The sequence below is a fragment of the Diabrotica virgifera genome, chromosome 8 (genome assembly GCF_917563875.1).
Source record: "Diabrotica virgifera virgifera chromosome 8, PGI_DIABVI_V3a".
Classification (NCBI taxonomy): Eukaryota; Metazoa; Arthropoda; class Insecta; order Coleoptera; family Chrysomelidae; genus Diabrotica; species Diabrotica virgifera.
This window is the reverse complement of record NC_065450.1, coordinates 7,913,876-7,939,781: the sequence shown is the minus strand read 5'-3', so window position 1 is coordinate 7,939,781 and position 25,906 is coordinate 7,913,876. Positions and strand designations below refer to the sequence as shown.

At 32.1% G+C, this 25,906-nt stretch overlaps 1 protein-coding gene across 2 annotated transcripts in view; it reads right to left on the bottom strand.

Annotated features, from left to right (window-relative positions):
* Nucleotides 1-25,906, bottom strand: part of LOC114335583 (esterase B1-like) — a 210,499-nt gene that overhangs the window by 119,874 nt on the left and 64,719 nt on the right. For both annotated transcript variants that reach the window (XM_050659462.1, XM_028285840.2), the window contains 2 exons: nucleotides 19,189-19,336; nucleotides 3,882-4,019 (listed from right to left, as the gene is read on the bottom strand). In XM_050659462.1, the coding sequence (XP_050515419.1) occupies nucleotides 3,882-4,019; nucleotides 19,189-19,336 (286 nt within the window). The remainder of the gene's footprint in view (nucleotides 1-3,881; nucleotides 4,020-19,188; nucleotides 19,337-25,906) is intronic.

The window sequence follows — 25,906 nt, the reverse complement described above, 5'->3', positions numbered from 1 at the left end:
GAAGTGCTTATTTTTGAAAACATTTGGTTTTATAGTAAAAAAAAAATTTCTAAAATTTTTTTAAAAATTTCATTTTTTCAAAATAACTTAAAAAGTATTAGTGATATGGAAAATCTTAAAGAGTAAAAAAATGTAGGTTTTGCTATTATAAATATAAAATTGGTTAAGATATGGCTGTTCAAAATTTGCATACACTCGTGATTAGTGACCCAGTCAAGCTTTCTCAATTATAACCCTTTCAAAAATAAACACTTTCAACCAGTGAGACTGACAGATCATATAAAAAAATGATAGGTAAGTAAATTCTTTGTAAAGCGGTAGCGGTAGCGATTAATTTCATTTGGAGCTAAACACTCCGAGATTTTCATGATTTTTTCAAAAAAAGGGGCCAACTTTATTTTGAGCGTAACTCGCTTATTTTTATTGCTAAAACTTTTGTTAACAATAAAAACAAAGTTTTTATAAACACTTTTAAGGGTTTTTTCCTAAAAAGTGCGTAAGTTTTCGGTGATTTCACCTTGAAATATTCGAATTGGAATTAGATGAATAAGAACGTATTTTTCATGAGCTACAACTTTGTTTTTATTTGATTGATAGACTTTACTGATACAACATTTTTTTGGGTTTTTTATAAGCTACATTTTTGCTAAGGATACTTTTTTCGATAAAATATTTACTATTTGAGTTATTTGCGAAAAACCGTCTAAAAACGTAGTTTTTTTGTCGAAAAATCAACATTTTCAATGGCAAATCACTCGAAAAGTATTGACTTACGTAAAAAACTCTATAGAACAAAAGTTGCTTAAAATCAGTCAATTTATCCATTTCCGGTCTTATCTTAAACGTATGTTTTTTCACCCCCGAGAAGGGGTGACTGTCACCCCCCAAGTAAAAGCAACCAACGGCACAATTTCAACTTTGAAGTTGAGGGTAAGTAGAACCTAAATCCAAAGTTTAATGCAATTCGGAGTTGCCCCTGAAAATTACACGGTATCGCCGAATTTCCCGTTCATTTAGAACGCTTTTACAAGCTTCTAAAAACTTGAAAATTGCTTAAATAAATCAACAACAATAATTTTATATAAAAATACTAGTCAAGAAATGTGAATATACTCAAATATTACACAATTGTATTAGGTATACAGGGTGAGCCACGCTCAACGGGACGGAACCTACCGGGGAAACGGCTAAAGATATTAAAAATTCCTTCCGTAAGAATACGTAGGTCAGTACCGGCTACAAACTAAAATTTGTGAAATATATACAGGGTGTCTTAATTTAGCGTAATGATATAAAGTTATATATTTTTAAATGGAACAACCTACATTTCACTTTAATTTTGAATTCTACTGAACAAAATAATGTTATTTTATTCAACATTCCTTATACCTATTTTTGACAGGTTTCGATTTATTTGGGTTTTTCTGAAAATATACTATTCGTGAAATTAATTAATTACACATTATCGCATGAATTTCAATTAATGTCTTTTTGTCAGTTAATTGTCAATTGTCCATGTTTTACATCAGAATAATTATCATTTGAAACTAATCTACAGAGTGTTCGCAATCTGAAGTGTCAGTGCTGTACAATATTTTGTATAATTACTTTCTTAACTTAAATGGGACGCCCTGTATTTTACTTTAATTTTGAATTCTAATAAAAAAAATAATATTACTTTATTAAACCATCCCGATACCTATCTTTGATAATTTTCGATTTATTTGCGTTTTTTTGAAAATATTCTTGAAATTAATTAATTACACTTTATTACATAAAGTTAAACAAAACACACTGGAAAAAATTAATTTACATTAAATGTTTAAAATGGTGTCCATTTTCTTTAATACATAACCTCACTCTGTGTTCAAAATTTTGTTTTACTTTTCTTAACATTTCTGGAGTAACTGTTGCAAACGCATTACGAATACGCGTTTTCATGGCTTCAGCGGTTGTAGGTGGAGTTTGATAAACCAAACTTTTAATATCTTCCCCAAAAAAAGTCCATTGATGTTAACACAGGTGATCTAGAGGGCCAATTGACAGCACCACCCCTACCTATCCACTTTCCGGGAAATTTTCTGTCTAAATACTCTCTAACATTACGCGTGTAATGTGCTGGAGCACCGTCTAGCTGCAGAAACATTTTTCTTCTAATATTTAAAGGGATATTTTGCAAAAGTATCCAAAAGTCTCTTCGTAGAAATCTTAAAAGCTTTAGTCCATTTAAATGGCCATTAAAAATACGGTCCTATTACATGTTCTCCTATTATTCCACTATATACATTAAGGGACCACCGTTTTTGTCGATCAATACATCTATATTCATGATGATTTTCCATATTATAATAGTGAAAGTTATGTCGATTCACGAGTTCATTATTATGGAAAGTAATCATCAATTCATCAGTAGATAAAATTTTATCAAAAAAAATGTTGATCTGCTCCCGTTTTGTCTAGAAACCCTAAACAAAACTCTAACCTACGTTCAAAATCAGTTCCATATAAATGCTGATGCATTTTAATATGGTATGGGTATGGGTGACATTTATATTTTTTAAGAATTTTGCGTATACTAGTTTGGCTTACTTTAATCTGCCTGGCCATCGTCCTTGTACTTGTATTTGGATTTTCAATAACTGATTGAATAACTTTTAATTCGGTATTTTGATCTTCAGTATAGGATTTATCAATTTTCGTTTAGTATAAACAACACTGCCAGTTTCACAAAACCTTGTTAAGACTATTTCAAATATTTCTTTACGAGTATGACCTTTTAAGGGAAATCTCTCAACATAACTCTTGATGCTCTTGAACTCAACATAACATACTCTTGATGCTAACAAACTGTTTTGATCACATTCACCCAGTGTTAAAATCATATTTACTCGGTCTTCAATTGAATAATTTGCCATTTCTATTAATTGAAAGGAATACAGTTAATAGTTTGACTATTAGTTTGACAGCTAGGTACCTTTTGTATTTTAATGGCATTCTTTATAATGTATAATGAGCTATGTAATTAACGACATTTAATGTTCCAGGTAACATAATGCAAATAGATCTGAAGATACTAGATATTAATATGTAAAAAATTTTATAATAGTTTGATTATAATAATTGTTACACCATTCAAATACAGGGTGTTTTGTTTAAGTTAGAGTAGAACTTTCTGTAATAAAGTGTAAAATAAAGTGAACTTAATTAATTTCAAGAATAGTGCATTTTCAAAAAAACGCAAATAAATCGAAAATTATCAAAGATAGGTATAGGGATTGTTTACTAAAGTAATATTATTTTTTTGATTAGAATTCAAAATTTAAGTAAAATACAGGGTGTCCCATTTAAATTAAGAAAGTAATTATACAAAATATTGTACAGCACTGATACTTCAGATTGCGAACCCCCTGTAGATTAGTTTCAAATGATAATTATTCTGATGTAAAGCATGGACAGTTGACAATTAACTGACAAAAAGACGTTAATTAAAATTCATGCGATAATGTGTAATTCATTAATTTCGCGAATATTACCTACATTTTCAGAAAACCCCAAATAAATCGATACCTGTCAAAAATAGGTATAGGGAATGTTGAATAAAATAACATTATTTTGTTCAGTAGAATTCAAAATTAAAGTGAAATATAGGTTGTTCCATTTAAAAATATATAACTTTATATCATTACGCTAATTTGGGACACCCTTTATATATTTCACAAATTTTAATTTGTACCGGTACTGACCTACGTATTCCTACAGAAAATTTTTTAATATATTTAGCCGTTTCCCCGGTAGGCTCCGTCCCGTTGAGCGTGGCTCACCCTGTATAACTAGATTTGTTACTAACGCAAAATTTTTTGATACAAGAAAAATCTACTTACCTTCTTAGTATATACATTAAGATTGACCCCATCCTCGCCACCAAGAAAAGATTTAGTAAAAGTTTCTTTGTGGAAAACTGGACTGCCCACTTTTGTTGCATCTCTAATACCGGTCCAAGGTTCTGGAGGTTGTGGAGCCTGAAACATGTCATCTAATTTAAAAAAAAAATAATGATATTGTGTTTTTTGGGGCAGTGCCTATCTCGGCCCAAGAAACAGGCAGGTCTTTTAAAAATGTCCCAAGTCGACGCAAAGATTAAAACTGCCCGATATAAAATATACCAGCTCGGCTCATGTGATATTAATTGTTACTATCAAATAATTTTACATCTCAATGGAAAATAGTATATTGTACAACAAGAGAGAAAAAGACATATTTCTCACGAGCGCAGAAGTTTGTTGGCACGAGGCGAATGCCGCAAATCAAGCGAAAGATAAATATGTCATTTTCTCTCGTGTTGTACACTGTATTTTTTCTATGGATGCGTTTTTGTCAGGAGTTAAAACTTCAAAATTAAATAATTTAGGTGCTTTTAGGTATATTATATGCCTAAATTGAAATAAAATACATATATACGGTACATTCCATGTCAAATCACTCAGGCAAAAAATTTTGGATCTCCGATTTGTCTGAAAATTGGTATATAGCTTCTGCGGGACGTAAAAATAAGATATTTAAGGTCAAAAAATCTTCTTCTTTTTTTCTCAAAATGTTATTTTATGCGATTTTATAGTGATTTGGTGTTTATTTAAACAAATTTGCATTTTCTGTCTTAAAGCATCAATGAAAAACATAATATTTTAATAGAAAGGACTCAAAAATGTCATTATATGGCATTATAACAAGTTATTTTGAACCAAAACAAGTTTTGATCAAATTTTATAGTGTAAAAAACGTTAAAATACCGTTTTTTACATATTCCTCCATTCCCAAGCCCAAAATACGTCATCATCGATTTGGCTGAAAATTTGCCCACAGATAGCCAAAAGAGAGGACTTTAAGTGGTTAGAAGGATTTGAATTATATTACAATACCAAAAAAGTTACATGCGGTAATATTAGATTCAAAAGTATATATTAGTCCAGTCGGGATAGCATTTGACCTTGAATGCCAAGCTGCCCAAAATTTGATCTGATCTTTAGGGGAGTCAATAGTAGCCTAAATTTAAAATCACGAATGAATTCCTCCGTTACGTTAGCCGCCATCTTGATTTTAAAGGAGAACCTGTTTTGCTCAATATCTCCGCCATTTTTAACTTTTCGACAAAAATGGTAGGAACTGAAATTGTTCCAAATAAATCGTATTTACAATTATTACAATTTCTTTTTAACAATTTTTGTCGTGATGTCAATATTTTCGAGTTAATTGTACTTACAGTAGACGCCTATATTTTTGACTATAATATTGCATGTAACTTTTTTGGTATTGTAATATAATTCAAATCCTTCTCACCACTTAAAGTCCTATGTTTTGTCTATCTGTGGGCAAATTTTCAGCCAAATCGATTATGATGTATTTTGGGAATAGAGAAAAATGTTTAAAACGGTATTTTAACGTTTTCTACACTGTAAAATTTGATCAAAAGCTTGTTTTGAATCAAAGTAACTTGTTATAATGCCATATAATGACATTTTTGAGTCCCTTCTATTAAAATATTATGTTTTTCATCGATACTTTACGATAAAAAATGCAAATTTGTATAAATAAACACCAAATCACTGTAAAACCGCATAAAATAACATTTTGAGAAAAAAGAAGAAGAAGATTTTTTGACCTTAGATATCTTATTTTTACGTCCCGCAGACGCTATATACCAATTTTCAGACAAATCGGAGGTCCAAAATTTTTTTTGCTCCAAAATTGAGTGATTTGAAATGGAATGACCCATCCATACACATAGGTATTTAATATTCTTAATATTTATATACTTTATTTATTTAAAATTATAATTCACAGTTGAACAGTCTTAAAAGGTAATTTTGGATAAGTTTTGACAAGTTTGAACACATTTTGTTTGACAAAAATAATTGTGTTTGTATTGTTCATGTTACAATGGAAATGGCGATCATATGTATGTAAACCGGCGGTGAACCCGTGAGAAAAAATATTTCTCACTGCAATGGCCGACTTTTCTCACTGCCTAAGAAATTGTTCATTTTGAATGTATGTAAGTAGTGAGAGAAGTTGCACATTGTATAGCATCTATAGAAAAAATATATTTGTAGAATAACTTTATTAAATAGATATATAATTATACATAGCCCAATAAAACTAAAAACTAATATTAATAATTAGAATAATTGATAATATTTTAACATAATATTCACATTTAGTGTACCTTCAACTAGACATAGATGTATGTAGAAATCACTCATTATTAGTTAAGGTTTATTTTTTGTTTCAACTGTTAAAAACACATAAGAAAAATTTAAACAAGATTGCCTTATAATCGGCAATCAATTTTTATTTTAAAATGGATAAAAGCTGAACCTTTACATAATACAGAGAAGCTAAATTAGGTATAATTTTAAGATAAAAACGTAATTCCTTTTGACTACATTAGCAGCGGAGTAGCAGATACCCAAACAGTCAATATGTCTCAAACATCTAACCAAGCTTTATCCTATGTATCAGTAGCGAAATCGATTCCACGGCCATCATTTCCAACCAAGAGAAACTGTTTCTTAAAAAATTCGCAAAAAACCCAAAATTTCTGTACAATATTGAAGGAAGGGGTATTGAGAGTAGGATGATTTTCGATGCTAATAAGAAATTTTCCCTAATCTATAATTCCAAGATAAAATTATTATTATACCTACTAATGGGGTACTAAGCCCTAGCCGTTAATCTTCGAGCCGACCTGGGGTACTTTTAAAATGTACCTGGGGTATCATAAAGGACTAAAGGATTATAGTGAGCCGAGATGGGAATACCCCGTTTTTTGTTATGGTTTAACCATACATGTGTAGCTTTTTTCTTAATTACATTAAATAAGTTTGTTGCTGAACGAGTAATGATGATCGCACATTTACTCAGAGTAGCTATCAACATAGTTATGAGGAACAACTGGATTTCCAATATTTACAAAGGATGGGCACTAAGAAAAAAGAAAAACTTTTATCAATTACATAAATATAACACTGGAAAAATGATCGTTAAACTGTCTTATAATCTAAAGTAGTCTAAGAACGGAAAATACCCCCAATACCTAAAAACAAGAGTCTTTAATCAATGTATACTATCATCCTTATCTTTATGGGCGTTTACAAAGGAAAATATTGAAGAAATAGCTAAGACAGAAAGATCCATGGAAAAATAGATGCTGAACATTAAACTTACAGATCGAAAAAGAAACGAATGGATCCGTAAGAAAACTTCTTGTTCTTTAAGTGCCGTGTCTGTATTCAGACGTTGGCCGTCATCATGTTTACAATTTCCTGAAATCTCTCTCTATCAGCTGCTGCGCGAAATAATTCTTCTACTGTGCAGCCACACCAGTGTCTAATATTACGCAGCCATGAAAGATTCTTTCGACCAATCCATATCTTTCCCTCCACTTTTCCTTGTATTATAAGGCGAAGCAGATGGTATTTAGGTCTTGGCCAAAGTATTTTGTTTTTCTCCTCTTTATGATGCTTATAAGCAGACGTTCTGAATTCAGCATTTGAAGAACATCTTCATTGGAAATGTGCGAAACCCACGATATCTTTAGGATTCGTCAATATCACCACAATTCGCATACTTCTATTTTGTTTAGCATTGTGGTTTTTAACGTCCATGTCTCACAACCATACCACACAATAGGATAGACCACACATAACATTTCAGCACCTTCTTTCGAATATTCATTGAGAGGTTTGTGTTACATAAAACTGGTTTCCAGGTCATAAAAGCCTTCCGTGATATTTCGATCCTAGTTATTATCTCTTCATCAGAGTCACAATTTACATTTAACCAGCTGCCAAGGTACTTGAAATGATTTACCCGTTCTAACTCCTCTCCATCAAGAGAAAGCTGACCTTGATCTATATTAATCTTTCCAACTGTCATCCACTTTGTTTTTGAAATGTTGATTTTAAGGCCTCTCCGATAACTTACTTCACTGACTAGATTTAGTAGTGTCTGGAGATCTTGTAAATTTTCAGCAAGAATGGCTGTATCGTCAGCGTATCTAATATTGTTGATTACTTCTCCGCCTAGCCTTACTCCCTCTTGTCTATCATCCAAAGCCTCCCTAAAGATTTCTTCAGAGTACAGATTAAAAATGGTGGGTGATAAGAAACAACCTTGTCGTACTCCACGTTTTATCGGCAGTTTTTCAGTACGACTGTCTCCAATTTGGATAGAGGCTACTTGATTGTAATATAAGTATTTCAGCAGTCTTATATCGTAGTGGTCAAGTCCTGCTGCCTGCAGGCAATCGAAGAGTGTATCATGTTGTACTCGGTCGAATGCCTTTTCGAAGCCGATGAAACAAAGATAAACGTTCTTTCGGAATTCACAATTTTTTTTGTAAGAGAACGCGCATACAAAATAGTGCTTCTCTAGTTCCTAGACCATTTCTAAATCCAAATTGCGTATTACCCATTCTAGTTTCACACAGAAGGAATACTCGGTTTTGTATAATACGTAAAATTATCTTAAGTGTGTGACTCATTAAACTGACTAGTCTAAAATGCTTTTCTTTGGTAATGTTATAAACAGTGACTCCAACCAATCATCTGGTATTTTTCCTTCGTTGTAAATTTTGTTAAAGAAAGTAGTCAAGTAGGTAATGTTTTCCTCATCTAAAAGTTAAGATTTGATCAGGTCCAAGTGCTTTATTGTTTTTGGCTTGTTGTATTGCTTTTATGACTTCTGACTTCAGTAAACTGGGACCTCTGTCTAATTGGTTGTCACAGGTAGTATTTGGAGTAGTAAGAAAACAGAAGTGAGAAATAATGTCTCAACGCAACTCATCTTTAATATTCGCTTGTCCTCTGCTGGACATAGATCTCCCTCATAATTGTTCATCTGCTTCCATATTGTTCCTCTTGCATCCAATTCCTATGACAACGTTTTGGATCATCAGTCCAACTGGTGGACGGTGCTCTGCTACGGTAGGCAGCATCTCTTGGTTTCCATTACAGTATCGGCTTTATGAAGTAGATGTAAGTTTTAGCAATAATTTTCTTGCTAATTAGTTACTGTTATCATTTTTAACAATATCTTTACATGTATGTGTTTGTCATTCCCACATTTGTTGAAAATAGATCATTTCGTGTTATGGCCTCTTTAAAAACGTTTAAATCATAAATCTTTAGTAGGTAGATGGCCATGTTTAAAACAATATAATTAATTTTTTAAACAAAACTTTTATGATTTTACTAAAAGAATTTCATTTATTTTTTTGGTATTTGGGAATTGGATATTTTTAGAATTTAATAACTTTTTTTCTTTCAAAGTATGAACTTGAAATAAAACATGCAATTAAGGAGATAAAAGTGAATATTATTATGAAATGCAAAACAAAAAAGGTGAATATCCTGTAAAATGGTATTTTAGGTTTTTTAGCGCACGTGCGTTATTATTTTATTACCTTCTATTAAAATTCAAATCAGAAATGCTACTAATATAAATATTAAACAAACTTATATACAGTCCGTCTAATTTACTTACTGTTGCACGTCATCATCTACGCCAAAGATCTAAGTTGACATAGTTGCCAAAGTATAAAAGATCCTGAATCCATTTTAAATCAAATAGATCACATAATTATTGTAAACGTGGATTATACAACAAAACAAATTAATATTCAATGTAAATAAGTAAAAACTTAAGAAATAGAGAACAATAATTAAGTTATAATATTTTAAGATTTGCACTGCAAGCGTTTTTGCACTGCATTGTTAATAATTAAAAAACGGCTCCAAACTCTTGGCACGAAGCCGGTAGGTTTCTTTGTATATGTCTACAATAACAACTAAAAAAGTTGTCAGATACCTCGATTATTCCAAGTCGTGATAAAATTAGGTGAAATTTATATTTTTATAGTAGAGGATATTTTTATAGTAAAGTAAATAATAAAAACAGTAAATATAATAAAACAGATACTTATAGTAAAGAATATAAATAAATATGAAGTGTCATCACCGCAACTGTCAAATAAATGTTACCAATTTATTCTAAAATGTCACCTTCGTTCGATTACAGTTACAGTGTGATTCGAGTAAATGTGCTTCGTAAAAACGCTTTATAATCCATTTATACAAATTAAATGAAACATATTATTGTGTATTTCTTTGGGTTAACATTAATAGAAATCTTCAAATAATATTTCTACGCGTATATAATAAAATATGTCTGGTGGCTGTAATTCCAGTGTATTCGGCAACGTGATTCTAAAAAAGAACACACCAACCGCCTAAATATTTCGTGTTGGTATCATGCGACGTCAAAGGCTATGACGCGGATGACGTGCAACGGTTAGTAAATTAGATGAAGTATACGTTTATCTCAGTGTTAAGTCCTATATTTGAAATATACCTATTGAAAGTCCTATATTTATTTGATTCAGTTAATCGAAGAACAATACAATTCAAAAGTATAAGAAAAATCGTATAGCATAGTATTTCTGTCGTACTACTTTTATAGGCCAGGGTAATAAGACAAAAATATACCCTGTTCGTGACACTTCAGCAGCCAGGATACTGAAGCGTTTTTTCGATATGTAATACCTAAAGGAACAAATTGTAACTATTTCCTGCGTAGGATTTGGCGGCCATTTTTATTTATAAACAATTAACTGTCAAAAAATGACATTTTTCCCTTTTTTTTCAAATCAATCAAAAACAGTGAAACGTATGATTTTTTAGTACAAATATCTTTGAGATTATGGAAAAGGCTTTAAAATTACATATTACAAAGTTTGATAGACTAATTTATTGTTAATATAATTGCGAAAAAAGTCGGAATTGCAAAAAAAATTATTTTCGCAATAACTGTTGTAAAAATTAGTGTACAGTTTTGAAATTTTTGTCAAATGAGGGTTCTTGGGTGATTAATATGTGATAAAAATTTTAAAGCGATTCATTCAATAGTTTAAATTTTATTCGAATTGTTTATCTCAGAGAGCATTTTTTTGCAATAACATAAGTCAGAAAAAAATGTTAGAACCATTCCACAGGTGTCAAATGGAAGAGCATGAGCCATGTTTTCAACTTGGTTTAAAAAAAGCGAATAAAGTATGCAATTATTAGTAATAAATAATTATGCAAATGTACCGAAAATCTTTCCTTATAAACTTTTTAAATAACTTTTTCCAAAAAACTTAACTTTTTTACCCTGTTTTAAGTACACAACTACCAAGTAATGTTATTTATATCATAACTGATAAAAAATTGTAATAAATTTTTGCCTGATTATTTATTGCTAATAAATGCATTTTTAATTCGCTTTTATTAAACCAATTGGAAAATATAGGTCATTTTCTTTCATTTGACGCCTGTAGAATGGTTCTAACGTCATTTTTTTCTGACTTATGTTATTGCAAAAAAAATGCTCTCTGGGAAAAACAATTTGAATAAAATTTAAACAATTGAATGAATCGCTTTAAAATTTTTATCACATATTAAGCACCAAAAAACCCTTATGTGACAGAAATTTCAAAGCTGTACACTAATTTTTACAATAGTTATTGCGAAATCAATCTTTGTAATACGTCATTATAAAGATTTTTCCATAATCTCAAAGATATTTGTACTAAAAAAACCATAAGTTTCACTGTTTTCCATTGATTTGAAAAAAAAAAAGGAAAAAATGCCAGTTTTTGACACTTAATTGTTTATAAATAAAATGGCCGCCAGATCCTACGCAGGAAATAGTTACAATTTGCTCTTATAGGTATTACCTATCAAAAAAACGCTTCAGTACCCAGGCTGCTCGAGTGTCATGGAAAAAACCTTATTACCCTGGACTATTAGTTAGACAAGGCGAAAGCGGCGGGTTCGTTGGAAAAAATATTCCCATGAGATTTTTTTTGCATAATCACATTCGTGAGACACTCCAGAATAAGGTGCAAGAAGTCGCCCACGCGAAAAGTGGTCCAAATTTTTTTTTTTAAAAATTTTTTTAATCAAATTAAAATAATCAATATTTTCGGTACGGACAAATTTTTTTTAGGTCTTTTGGACCATTCTGGACAAAAAAGCTCTCTTATAATTTTTCTCTAAAGTTGATCTTTTTCAAGTTATAAGCAATTTAAAATTTGAAAAACGCGAATATTGCCATTTTTAAGACTTAATAACTCGGTTAAAAATTATTATTTTGAAAGTCAGAAAGGGACTAGATCAAAGTTTAGAGCACTCCCTACGTGATTCTAAAGAAATTTGTGTCATTAATTTATCACTAAGCTGTTATTTTTAATTATTTACAATGAGCGGTAATATCGTATTGACCATAATATGAGTAAGATGCACCATTGACTGCCGGAATAGCATCTCTCTCGCACTCACCTTTGACGGCCGCCTAATACGTGCATAGCGCTTATTATTATTACTTATAAATATCAGTTTAGTAATAAAATAATGACAAAATTTTCTTAAGGATCTTGTAGGGGGGCTTTAAACTGTGATTTAGTCACTTTATAACTTTCAAACCTAACCGAATTATTAAGGCTTGAAAATCGCCATTTTTCGTTTTCTTCAATATTAAATTGCTTATAACTCGAAAACGATAAACTTTAGAGAAAAATTATAACAGACTTTTTTTTGTCCAGAATGGTACAAAAAAAGTTAAAAAATTTTGCCCGGGCCGAAAATTTTGATTTTTGCAATTAGATTAAAAAAATTGTTAAAAAAAATTTGGACCACTTTTCACGTGGGCGACTTCTTGAACCTTATTGTGGAATGTCTCACGAATGTAATGATGAAGAAAGTATCAGAGGAATATTTTTTCCACCGAACGCGCCGCTTTCGACTTGTCTATTTTAATATTTTAAATAATTAAAAGAACTAATACCTTATCACCACAAATAACAATAAATAACACCAAATATCTAATTAAAGATACCAAAAGAACTTAGAGATATGGCTGGATACTAAACAAATGTTCTTCTTCTTCATCGTCAACCATTTTTCATTCACTCCTAAATCTAGGTCTCTCCCAGTTACCATTATATCTGAATGATGAAAAGTCAACAAATAACTATAGAAGGATCAGTGTAATACCTTCAATAGCAAAAATCTTTTTCACAATTATAAAAGAAAAAATAGAACATTACGTGGACAGTTATGGGGTGGAACAAGCTGAATTCCGAAAATCCAAATCACGTCCAAATAATAATATATTCATCATGAGACAAGTGATAGAGAAGGACAATGAGAAAAATATTTAAACACATATTATGACCTTTAACGACTAAAAGAAAGCATAAATATGATAGAGTGCCCATGAAACAATTGCGGGAAGCAATGAGAAGAATGCACGTTAGACAGAAATAGGACAATATAATTCAAAGACTGTAAGAAGAAACATATGTGCAAATTAAGCCAAAAAAGTAACAAAAACAATAATCGCAACAAAAAGGCTCAAACAGGGATGTGGTCTCTCATCTTCACTATTTAACATATACATAGTTCAGACTGAAACGATGGTATAGGAAATGTGGAATGATAGGCATACCAATAAACGAGAATTTAATATTACATTCACTCCTTTTCGCTGATGACGAAGTCATTTTTGCACAAGACAGGGAGGACATGGAATATATGATAAAAAATTAGATGAAAAATATGAGCTATGGGGATTGAACACAAATATGTGTAAGACCGAATACATGTATGGGATCGGAGGTTGCGGATTTGAACTTAAGTTTAGAAAAGACTATTAAGAGTTGTCAACCAACAACCAGACTATTAAAAGTTGTTAAGAGTTGGCAACCAGAGACTTAGTACAAAAACATTGGACACGAGATCTTACAGAGAGAAAAATGCGGGCACGGACCACTTTCTGGTAATAATAAAAATGAGCGCTCTTAGATGGAAAAAAATATATCAATCTAAAACAAACTCTAATAAGTGGAACGTTGAAGCATTAGAAGAGACTGAAACAAGAGAAAAATTTGAACAACAGATGAATGAAAATATATCCAACCTCAATAGTCAACTAAAAATATAAACGAAAGATGGCAAGAAATAAAAAGCAAAATAAATGAAACAACAAACGAAGTAATAGGAAAGAAAAAACAACTACAAGAGATAAATACTGGTACGATCAAGACTGCGAAACAGACAGAATTCTAAAAAACTCAGCCAGAATGGCATGGATCAACAACCGGTCAGAACAAAGTAGGAAAGAATACAAAATAACGAGAAACAAAGCCAACGCAACAAATAAAAAGAAGAAAAATGACTGGTTAAATGAAAAGCTGGAGGATATTGAAATAGACAGAAAAACTCATAAAGTAAAACATTTTATAAAACAGTCAGAGCCAGAAAAAATACCCCCAGCATTAAAAGAATAGGATTAAAAACCAAAAAGGAGAAACGATGTTTGAAGACAAAGAGATCAGCAGAATATGGGAAGAATATTATGAAAGAATGCTATTGACTACGAAGGAAGCACACCTCGATGAAGAAGTAAGACCAATAATACAAGATAATAACGAAGTAGAAATTCCCACAGAAGAAGAAGTGTTAAAAGAAATTAAAAACCTCAGAAACGGAAAAGCAGCAGAAGATGAAATAGCAGTGGAATTATTAAAGTACGGAGGAAGAGAATTACATACAGAAATAAACCAGCTAATTAAACAAATATGGGCACAAAACAGAATACCAGACGATTGGAACAGAGGTATAATATTACCTATATATAAAAAAGGAGATCAGGAGGAGTGCGAGAATTACAGAGCAATAACTTTATTGAACACCGCATATAAAATTATAGCAAACATCATAAACATGAGACTTGAATTATGCGCTGAAGGAATATTAGGAGAATACCAAAACGGGTTCAGACCGGGAAAATCGACAATTTTAACTCCATACATACAGTGGAACAAATAATTCAAAAATCGAGAGAACACAACAGAGAAATACACCTAATATTCATAGATTTCAAAACTGCTTTCGACACAATTAATCGAACGAAAATGATGGAGAAACTAGAGAATCTTGGAATCCCAGAAAAATTAAGACATATCGCACACCTAGTTCAATTGTGCCATAACTGCAAAAAATTCGAATTTTGTGTTAAGGCTGTAAAATATTGCCTATATAATGCCCCATCTTATGCAATACAGCCTGAACTAAAATATTGTTTTGGATAAGTATAAAGTAAGTTACTTCGGTATTTCACTATAGGGTTTTTGGAGATTTTGAAAATGCAATATGGCCATAATAGTCCAGGAACCGAAGCTTTTCACCCCTCAATTTTTACAGAATGGATCGATTTGCTTGAAAATTTGAGAATAAGTAGTGGATGTTCCAAGGATCAAAATCTATATGATGCCGAAAGGCGCTTTTATTATGGGGGTGTTTGCCACCCCATCTCGGGGGTGGAAATTTTTTATTGTATTTTGACAGCAAAAGTTGATAAAAACATTAATTCTAAGCAAAAAATGTTGTATACATTTTTTTCATAAAACTGAAAGTTTTTTCATAAACTTCAGAAAATGTTAGTTTTATATGGAAAAAATCAATGTTCTTCTATAGTATACTCATTTACTATTCACTCAATTTTTGTCGCAGAAAATAATTTTTCACACCAAGTTCTTAAGAATTAAATAACCTACAATTTCATATTTAAACATTTTTTCTTATCTTTGATACTAATCTTTCTATTCTGAAGAAAATTGCATTTTTTACAAAACTACAAAAATTCTTTATTCGCTTTTAACTTCAGTTTTTTAAAAACTAATCATTTTAAGCCAGTCAAACTTCTAGAATCTATTAATAATACACAAATAAAGAAGAATGAATAAGGCCAATGACTAAAAACACCGCTAACTTACATTATTATGCTTACAATTGGATTTCTCCTTTTTTTTTTCTCAAAAAAATATGTTGATTTTTTAACCGTAACTTTTTTATTTTGTACCTTAGAAAGTTTGGTATAAAAGAATTTTGTAGGTTTTTACAAGATCTACAAGCCTATTAATATTAAATCGTACTTAAATTTTTGGTCACAAAAAGAGGTGACTTTGGAAGGGTTGGTAAAGGTGGTTTTTGCATGCTATTACAAGTTTTAATTGTCAATAGCTCACTTAATTTTTGTCATAGAAAAAGTTTTTTCACACCAAATTCTTGGGAATTAAATTAGCTACAATTTAATATTTAAACATTTTTTCACATCTCTGATGCTAATCTTTCTATTCAGAAGAAAATGCCATTTTTTCCAAACTACAAAAATTCGTTAATCGCTGTTAACTTCATTTTTTTAAAAACGAATCATTCTAAGTCGGTCAAACTTCTCGAACCTATTAATAATACATAAATAAATAAGACCAAATAAAGTCAATGACTAGTTTTAATTAGGGTGGTAATTACGGGGTTGCTTCCGACCACTTTTGCGCTGAAAAAAATAGGGACTGACATTCTTTTCATTATAAGTCGCTTAATTTTTGAGCTAGAGACTTCTTTTTTATTTCTAGAGATAGATATTTTTAAATTCTTTAAATTAGTTTTAACAAGTTATTCTCGAAAAATGCATATTTTTCCCGTCTTTTGACTTTGAAACTACAATATTTAACATTTGACAAAGGAGAGCTAACATATAATAAAGTATATCTTGATTACTGTTGGTCTTAAAGAAAATTAAAAAACACGGTTTTGTTTATTTTTTCAAATAGTACATTTTTGTTAAGTAAGGTTGTTTTGATAAAACGAAAACTTTTGGAGTTATTAGCAGAAAAATGATTAAAAACATTGATTTTTCGATATAATACTAACACTTTCGATAGCGAATAAATCGAAAACTATTAAATTTATCAAAAAAATGTATAGAACATTTTTTGCTTAGAATGAACGTTTTTACCAACTTTTGCGGTCAAAATATAGTAAAAAATTTCCACCCCCAACAGGGGGTGCCAACCACCCCCATGGTAAAAGCGCCTTTCGGCATCATATAGATTGTGATCCTTGGACTATCCACTACTTATTCTCAAATTTTCAAGCAAATCGATCCATTCTGTAAAAATTGCGAGGTTTTGTCCTATTTCAAGCTTCATTACTTGGACTATAACTGGGAGATGTGGCGATAATATACACTGCAACAATACAACGGATGTAATTATTCAATACGTCCAATACGGCCACAACTGCAAAAATCAATTGATTTTTTCATTATATTGCCGCCGTATCTCCTAGGTATCATTTTATAAATGACTTTCTTCACAATTTTAATAAATTGTAATAAGATCCAGCGAATAACTGTATAATTTGCTACCTAAATTGTAATTTTGAAGCCAGTCATTCTCAAAATAAATTATTTACAGGGCATAACGCGTTTGCTACAGAACGTTTTGCTCATTTCTCGAGAATATTGTGTTTTGCACTTGTGGCACTATTGAACTAGGTGTGCGATATGTTAACAGTGAGCCTAAAGAATACCACAGTAAAGATCAGCTTCAACGGAACAACTTCTAACGAAATCAATATAAACAAAGGCGTAAAACAAGTCGACTCTATCTCACCGACACTATTTAACCTGATGTTGGAAGTAATAATAAGGAGGACAAACTTTTCAAACAAAAACATTATTACAGATCAACTTCAACTGGTAGCATATGCAGATGATCTAGTCGTCAGAGCGAAGATGAAGATGGCACTTATAAAAGCCGTTACATCTACTAACATCTACTAACATCTAATAACGCAGAACCATAAATTTGAGACTGTATTTAACTTTAGCTACTTGGGAGCAACAATAGGGAAAACCGGAGAAGTGAGAACAGAGGAAAGAATTCTGAAAGACAAAAAAAAAACATATGGAATGAACAGAAATCTGCTGAGAAGACCCTAAGTAAGAGAACCAAGATGAACATATATTTATAAGACCTTAATTAGACTGGTTGTTACATATGGGATGGAAACAACAACGATTAATAAGAAAGAAGAAGATAGTCTTCTGAAATTTGAAAGAAAAATAATGAGAACAATACTGGGCCACAATGTAACAATAGAGTGAGAAATACGAATGAAAACAAATGTCGAAATTAAAGAAGAATAAAAAAGAGAAATTATAGTCAGATACATAAAATCGCTTCGCTTAGAATGGATAGGACATATTATACAAAGACGCCCACAGTCGGATATGTTGAGAAGGATAACTAACTGGACACCACTATGGCCCAGGTGCACAGGAAGACCCAGAAGAAGATGGCTGGATGATGTAGAAGAAGACATAAGAGCAATGAATGTGAAAGACTGGAGAGTTCAGTGCAAGGACAGAAAGAAATGGAAAAAAGTGTCATGACAGCAGCAAAGACATACAGCAAGCTATAAATGACAGAGGAGTAATCCACCTCACCCAAAAATGGGATTTTAAACGCGATGGCGTTAGCTATAATCCCAAGGGATTGTAATGCTTAATGAATGAATGAATTAAGAGTTGTCAGACTTTTAAGTATTTAGGGTCAATGATAAGCCGAGGTGGTACTTTTGGATGGAAGATATAGAAATGAAAATAGCACGGGAGAACTAAGCCACGATAACATTCCATGAAATGATATGGAACAACACCCTAATCAAAGAGAACAAAAAAAGGATCTTTCGGAGCAGAGTATTGAATATTACGGTACATGGAGCGGAAGTATGGCCAATGACAACAACAATACGAAATAATAAGAACAAAAAGGATCTAATAAAAACAGAAAATATGGTACAGAATGAAAGTAGAATGCTCAATTAGAAAAAAGTTAAAAAACGGAGCTCTGCAGTGGTACGAGCATGTATAAAGAATGCGACTCACACAGGTGGCCGAAAATAATGTTGAACTAGGACAAGCTGGAAGTAAGATTTAGAGGAAGGCCTTTTATGAGATATAAAACGTACATAGCGAAACGCTATGATAGATAAAGACCTCAAAGAAAGTGACTGGGAGAGTAGAGTGCTGTGAGTGGAAGATGAAACCGACAAACTCAGAATGGGAACAAGCCGAAGAAGAAGAAAAGAAAAAGAAGAAGAAGAAAAATGTTGTACTGTTTTTATTTCTAACACCTAAATGTATAGATTCTAAACATTTCTTGGAACCGACGATTCATTTATTTACTCTACTATTTGAAAGTAGTGCTAGAAATACATAATATTTAATAATAATGCTTGAATATACCTTAAATCGTAGGTCTCCTAAAGCTGGTTTAATGTAAGGAATTCCAAGGAAGCCATAAAACTCTTCACCATCAAAAGTGTGTCTAATACATCCCCTTAATTTTCCTTCCGTGGTCTGCACAATTGACTGGTCCATTTCAATGGTTTGTCTGAAAAAAAGAAAAGTTTTAGATAAAGGAGTAAAATGGATAAATCAAATACTTATTGTTAATTTGTTTATTGTACAGGGGGGCCACTGAAAATAGAATAACTATCCTCTGTTTTTAAACCACGAGGAGTAAACTCAAAAGACAGATTCACACCCAATAATATCAATAGAAAAATCACCAAATACATCCTCTGGTTTGGTTGATCATGTTCACGCTTCTTAGACATTACTACGGTTGCCCAGATCGACTAACCAATGAACATTAAGGGTGCGATAACGTCACGAGTGTCACGAGGACACAACAGTCAATACTCGAGGAACAATCATTAATAAAAGCGTGCAAATACTAGTATTTGCAGATGATGTTGACATAATCGCAAGATCAAGAAGAGAGATGACAGAGGCATTCAATCAAATAGAACGAACTGCACAAAATAGTGGCCTTAAAATCAACCAGAACAAAACAAAATACATGCAAGTAAGTAAAAACACAGAAATAAGGCAGCCACAAAATATAACAATAGGAGAATATAATATTGAGGGGGTAAAAAACTTTACGTACTTGGGATCCCTAGTCACGTCTGATAATAACGTAGCAGAGGAAGTGAAGAGGCGTATATTTATTACCAATAAAAGTTACCATGGCTTAATTCGGCAACTAAGATCAGATAACGTCGCAAGGAAAACAAAATGCCAAATATACAGAACCTTAATAAGACCGCTACTCACATACGGCTCAGAAACCTGGACACTCACTAAAAGAGAGGAAACATTGCTAGCCACCTTTGAAAGAAAAATCTTGCGACCCATATATAAGGGCACAAAAGAATACGGAATTTGGCGAAGAAGGTACAACTTTGAACTATACGAAATATACCAGGATCCGGATATCATAACATTCGTTAAAATAGGACGGCTGCGTTGGATGGGACATGTAGAAAGAATGGAAGAAGGCGAAATACCAAACAAAATATTCAAACAGATGCCAGTAGGAAAAAGAACAAGAGGAAGACCGAAGCTGAGATATTTAGAACAAATAGAAAATGATATATGTAATAACCTTAAAAATAAAAAACTGGAGAAGAAAAACACGAAACAGATCAGAGTGGAGAAGAATCCTGGAACAGGCCAAGACCCAGAAAGGGCTGTCGAGCCAGTGATGATGATGAACGTCACGAGTGTACTGTAAATTGAATCATAATATGATTTTTTTCGAATCCTGAAAAAACTAATAAGTATTTTAGAAAAATTTAAACTCAAAATGAAAGATTACGTTATTACCGAGGGCCGAAAGTCCCTTAGAGTAAATAAAAAGTTTCTTTTGAATGAAATATTTGCAATTAAAAATCACACTTCTCTTTTATTTTCAGCCCTGTAACTTATTAAAATAAACATTGTAGAAGTTTTCAGGGACTTTCGGCCCACGGTAATAATGTAGTCTTTCATTCTGCGTTTAAGTTTTTAAAAAATATTTACTAGTTTTTTCAGGATTCGAAAAAATGGATACATTTAAAAAACTAATGAGAAATTTGACGTGCGTCAAAATTTTGCATTTTGCTCCTTCCCTTTTATCGGTATTTATATGTCTTTAATGTATGGAAAATAATCAAGGTAGTTAAGAAATAAAGATGTTTAGTGGAAGATAATACCCAATTATGGAAAACTGTTGATATTTATCCATGCAAAATTTACGGAAATCTAGGATTCGAAAAAAATGAATACATTTAAAAAACTAATGAGAACTTTGACGTGCGTCAAAATTTTGCATTTTGCTCCTTCCCCTTTATCGGTATTTATATGTCTTTAGTGTATGGAAAATAATCAAGATAGTTAAGAAATAAAGATGTTTAGTGGAAGATAATACCCAATTATGGAAAACTGTTGATATTTATCCATGCAAAATTTACGGAAATCTAGGACTTCAATCTCCATTATACACTGAAAATTTGTCGTTGAGTTTCCATTAATACTGGATTAACTATTGAATACATACTATCCTTAGAGGTCCGCTAGGATTATGTGAATTAGAATTAGGTACATGTATAATTTATTGTAAGAATTTAAAGAATAGGTACCTTATAAATTTGGCCACACTACAGCCTGTACCTGGCATTCTAAAATATCATCAACATTATTATTACGTTAACACATAATGAAATTTTAACGTTTTAACCTACCTTATAAATATATATTCTTATTTAAACTTCTACAATAGGAACGATGTACAACTTTCATGAATAATTCACAATAAGTTTTTACGGGAAACAACATAAAAATTACAAATACAAAAATATAAAGTAAACTAGGATATTAGCGGGTGGTGAATTGGAAAACGGCCCCTAGGAAACTCAATGTAAAATTCTAAACTGTTGAATTCCTGCTTCCCTAATTATTTTACATCAAAAGACATTAGAAACTATTTGTAGAGGATTGAAATCTGTATTGAAAACAACTGTTATAATTGTTCTACAAGTTAAATGTATTCAAAAATTTAGTAAAAATGCGTAAAAATACGTTTTCAGCCCAAAATTAGGCCACACACAGTGCAATGTCACAATGAAGTTATTATTTTTACATTTTGGAACTGTCAATATTTTTATTTTATCACTAATTAAAAGCAATACAGTTGATAAGATACCCTCAGCTGCGGAGAAAGTATTAATAATGAATATTTTTTATTCATTTAATGGTGTGAGCACTGTCAGTTACAAGAAACTTGGTATTTTTGTCAGTTAATAGTAACGTGTGGCTTAACTTTTACACACATACCTACTGTGGCAAATGTATTGTATTTTTCAAAAAATTTTAATGCGTTTAACCCATTAACCGCCAAGCAAAGAAATACTGCAATATTATGTAATATATTTGATTAACTAGAGTAAAATAAATTTAAACAATCGTAAAAAAATTGTTTTACACTTTGATAATGGCAGGTGTCACAACAACAAAATGGTTCGTTTTCGAACCTTTGGCGGAATTGAGCTATAAAAATTGAAATGCACAATTTTATTTTTTGTGAAAAGTCTCAACACATTTAGAGTGTAAATGGGCCTGGACTACCAAAACGGAGCGCGCACTGTTGCACGATCCGGAAGCGCCACTATGTTCACAAACATCTTGCGCTCCGCGCTCCCTGCAGCTGCTCCAATCGATACGGTATGCGCTCCTCTACATATAAACCAACACCAATTGGAACGCGGAGGCAGAGCGCGCACTGTTGCACGGTCCAGGAGCGCCAACCATTCACTATGTTTACAAACATAGTGAAAGGTTGCGCTCCGCGCTCCCTGCAACTGGTCCCATGGATACCGCATGCGATCCTCTACATATAAACCGCCACCTATTGGACCGCCGGGGCGGAGCGGGCACTGTTGCACGGTCCGGGAGCGCCAATCATCCACTATGTTCACAAACCTCTTGCGCTCCGCGCTCCCTACAACTGCTCCCATCGAGACGGCATCCGCTCCTCTACATATAAACAGCCACCTATTGGACCGTTGAGGCGGAGCGCACATTGTTGCACGGTCCGAGAGCGCCAACCATCGACTATTTTTACGAACCTCTTGCGCTCCGCGCTCCCTGCAACTGCTCCAATCGATAGGGTATGCGGCCCCTTACATATAAACCGCCACAGATTGGAACGCCGAGGCAGAGTGCGCACAATTGCACAGTCCGGGAGCGGCAAACGTATCCACTATGTGGAGCAGTGGCAGGAGCTCAAAGCGCAAGCATAGTGGATACGTGCTTTTACACATTTTACACATAAAAATATACCAACAAATTACTGCCTGTGCGTCACCTTGAAATTCCTGATCAGACAGGATTATAAGTCGACTTCCGCCAACGGTTCGTTATCGAACCATTATTTTCAAACGCGAGATTTGATGACTTAGAAATTTTTTTTTACAATTTTTATATCAATTGATGTACAAACAGGTTAAAAAAATAATGTTTTAATTTATTTGACCACAAAAGTATTATGCCAATAAAATTACTACAGAAAAAATAAAGTTGTGTCGAAGGATTGAAAATGTCGTACATTTAGAAAATATTTTTGTGATGAAAACATGAGTTTGGAAATTAAACAAAATTAAATTTAATTACTCTTATATCTTCTGGTTGCTAAAAAATACAAAGATTTAAAAAAAATTAACGAATTGTCAAAAAAAATTCTACAAAAAAATGGTGCGTTTTCGAACCGTTGGCGCTAAATGGGTTAAATCGTAGAACAATTTTAACTGTTGATTTTAATACAGACTTCAATTCTCTACAAATATTCTCTCATGACTTTTGATGTAAAATAATTAGGGAAGCAGGAATTCAACAGTTTAGAATTTTACATTGACTTTCCGATGGCCCGTTTTACGATTCACCACCCGGTATAAGATAAAATTTGTATTATTTGTCTTATTATTTAATAATAACACAAATACTACACATATTTACACAATAACACACAGTCAATGATCGAAAATCATTTAAAAATATGGGATTCTATATTCTTGTGACGTAAAGTCAAAAATTGAAGTCTCCCCACCACCGTCGATCTGGGCAACCTTAGTATGTCTAAGAACCGTGGATCATGTCGGCCTTCGACGGTAATCCATAAATGGTATATTATAGTAATACGTCGCTAAATAGTTCTAAAGACAACTGTTTTTTATATGAATGCAGACTAAAAATCTAATAACTGAAGAAATAACGCAGAAAACACAAAACCTCGCTGATATAACATAATTAACCTATGAAGTGCTAGTAGTGTCAAAGTTTTATAAATGTCAATACAGTAAAACCTACACTGAACCAAAAAAGTACGTAAATATAATGAAAAAAACATTGATTCAAAAATAGTATAAGAGCTGTGAGACATTTTTGAGTAGGTATTTTAGGCAACCTGAAAATTTTTCAGGTGACTTTTCTATGATAGCCTAATACAAAAATGCCGGTCTGGCTGGAGGGTAGCGGTTATTTTCCCCAAAAATCCACCCCAAAGTTAAAAAAAGGGCAAAAATTGATATTACAAAAAATACCATTGACGTGACTTTAAAGTAAATTTAAATATTCAAATATAAAGAAAATAAACAGACCAGGCGATTTGAGGGCGATTTTAACTCTGCAAGATACTTGCATGGGCGTCCCAGGATTATTTTCAGGGGATGCATCTGAACTTCACAAGATTTCATCTGAATCTGTACATACTATTAACGAGTATAAAATATACAACTATACATGCATAGCTATGTACACTCCTTCCGGGCAGGGAGGTGCAATTGTTATTTTGACAGGGTATTTTTTAATATTAAAAATAAATATTCTAAAAAAGACAGGTTTTTTTTGGTGAAATTTTCCAACTGCCATGTGATCAAACAAATTACGGGTGCATATAAATGAAAAGCGCTATAGGTAAGCACCAGTGTGAGAAAGAGCGTATACCGATAGCTGTTTGCGTCCTCTGTTCTAACTGAGCGAGTCCGTTCGCTCGAGAAAAATCACGTGACCTAGCGATAACCATGTTGTTGTAACTTTTTCTTAATTAAAGGAAAATAATACGTACTATACAATACAGTGATGAGCAAGCTAATAACCGGCAAAATAGCTCAAAAGGTTGAAAACATAACACATTGCGAAACAAAAAGAGTTTCATCTCTTTTTGTTTCGAGATGTATTATGTTTTCCATCTTTTGAGCTGTTTTGCCGGTTATTAGCGCGCTCATCACTGTAGATTTTGCAAATATGATAGAAAAAAAAAACAAATGTATTATTATAAATATATAGGTAGAAAAGTATTAAACTATAGACTAAATTAATTCTGTGTCTTGTACTTCTTCTTCAAACTCCTCATCTGAGCTTAAATATTCATTCTCTTTTTCTTTGTTAGACTCCCCTCAAGACTCAGATTCGTCTTCTACCTAATCTGTAAATAGTTATAATATGTATTTAGAGTTAATTAAAAGATTATTAGTGATTAATTAATTGAGTTGCTACGTATTCTTTCTTTTAAAACCAATACTTAATACTTTTCCTTATATAACCAATCACATCAGGTTTTTTATTTCTTAGTATATGACCAAAGTAGCTCATTTTTTTCCTTCATAGTGTTGAGTATTTCTTGTCTAATTTTCATCTTTCTTAATGTTTCCGCGTTTGTTACGTGTTGTGTACATTATTTTTTTACATTATTCGATAACACCACATCTCAACAATGGCAAGTCTTTCTTCAGATGCGCCCGTGGTTGTGCAGGCTTCGACTCCGTACAAAATGACAGAGAATACGTAGCAAATCAATTAATTAATCAGTAATTAATTTTTAATAAATTCTAAATGCATATTACAACTATCTACAGTTCATGTAGAAGAATAATCTGAGTCTCGAGGGGAGTCTGACGAAGAAGAAAAGAATGAATATTTAAGCTCAGATGAGGAGTTTGAAGAAGAAGTACAAGATTCGGACACAGAATTTATTTAGTTTATAGTTTTATAATTTTCTACCTATATATTTATAATAATAAATTTGTCATTTCCTATCATATTTGCAAAATCTATTGTATAGTACGTATTATTTTCCTTTAAT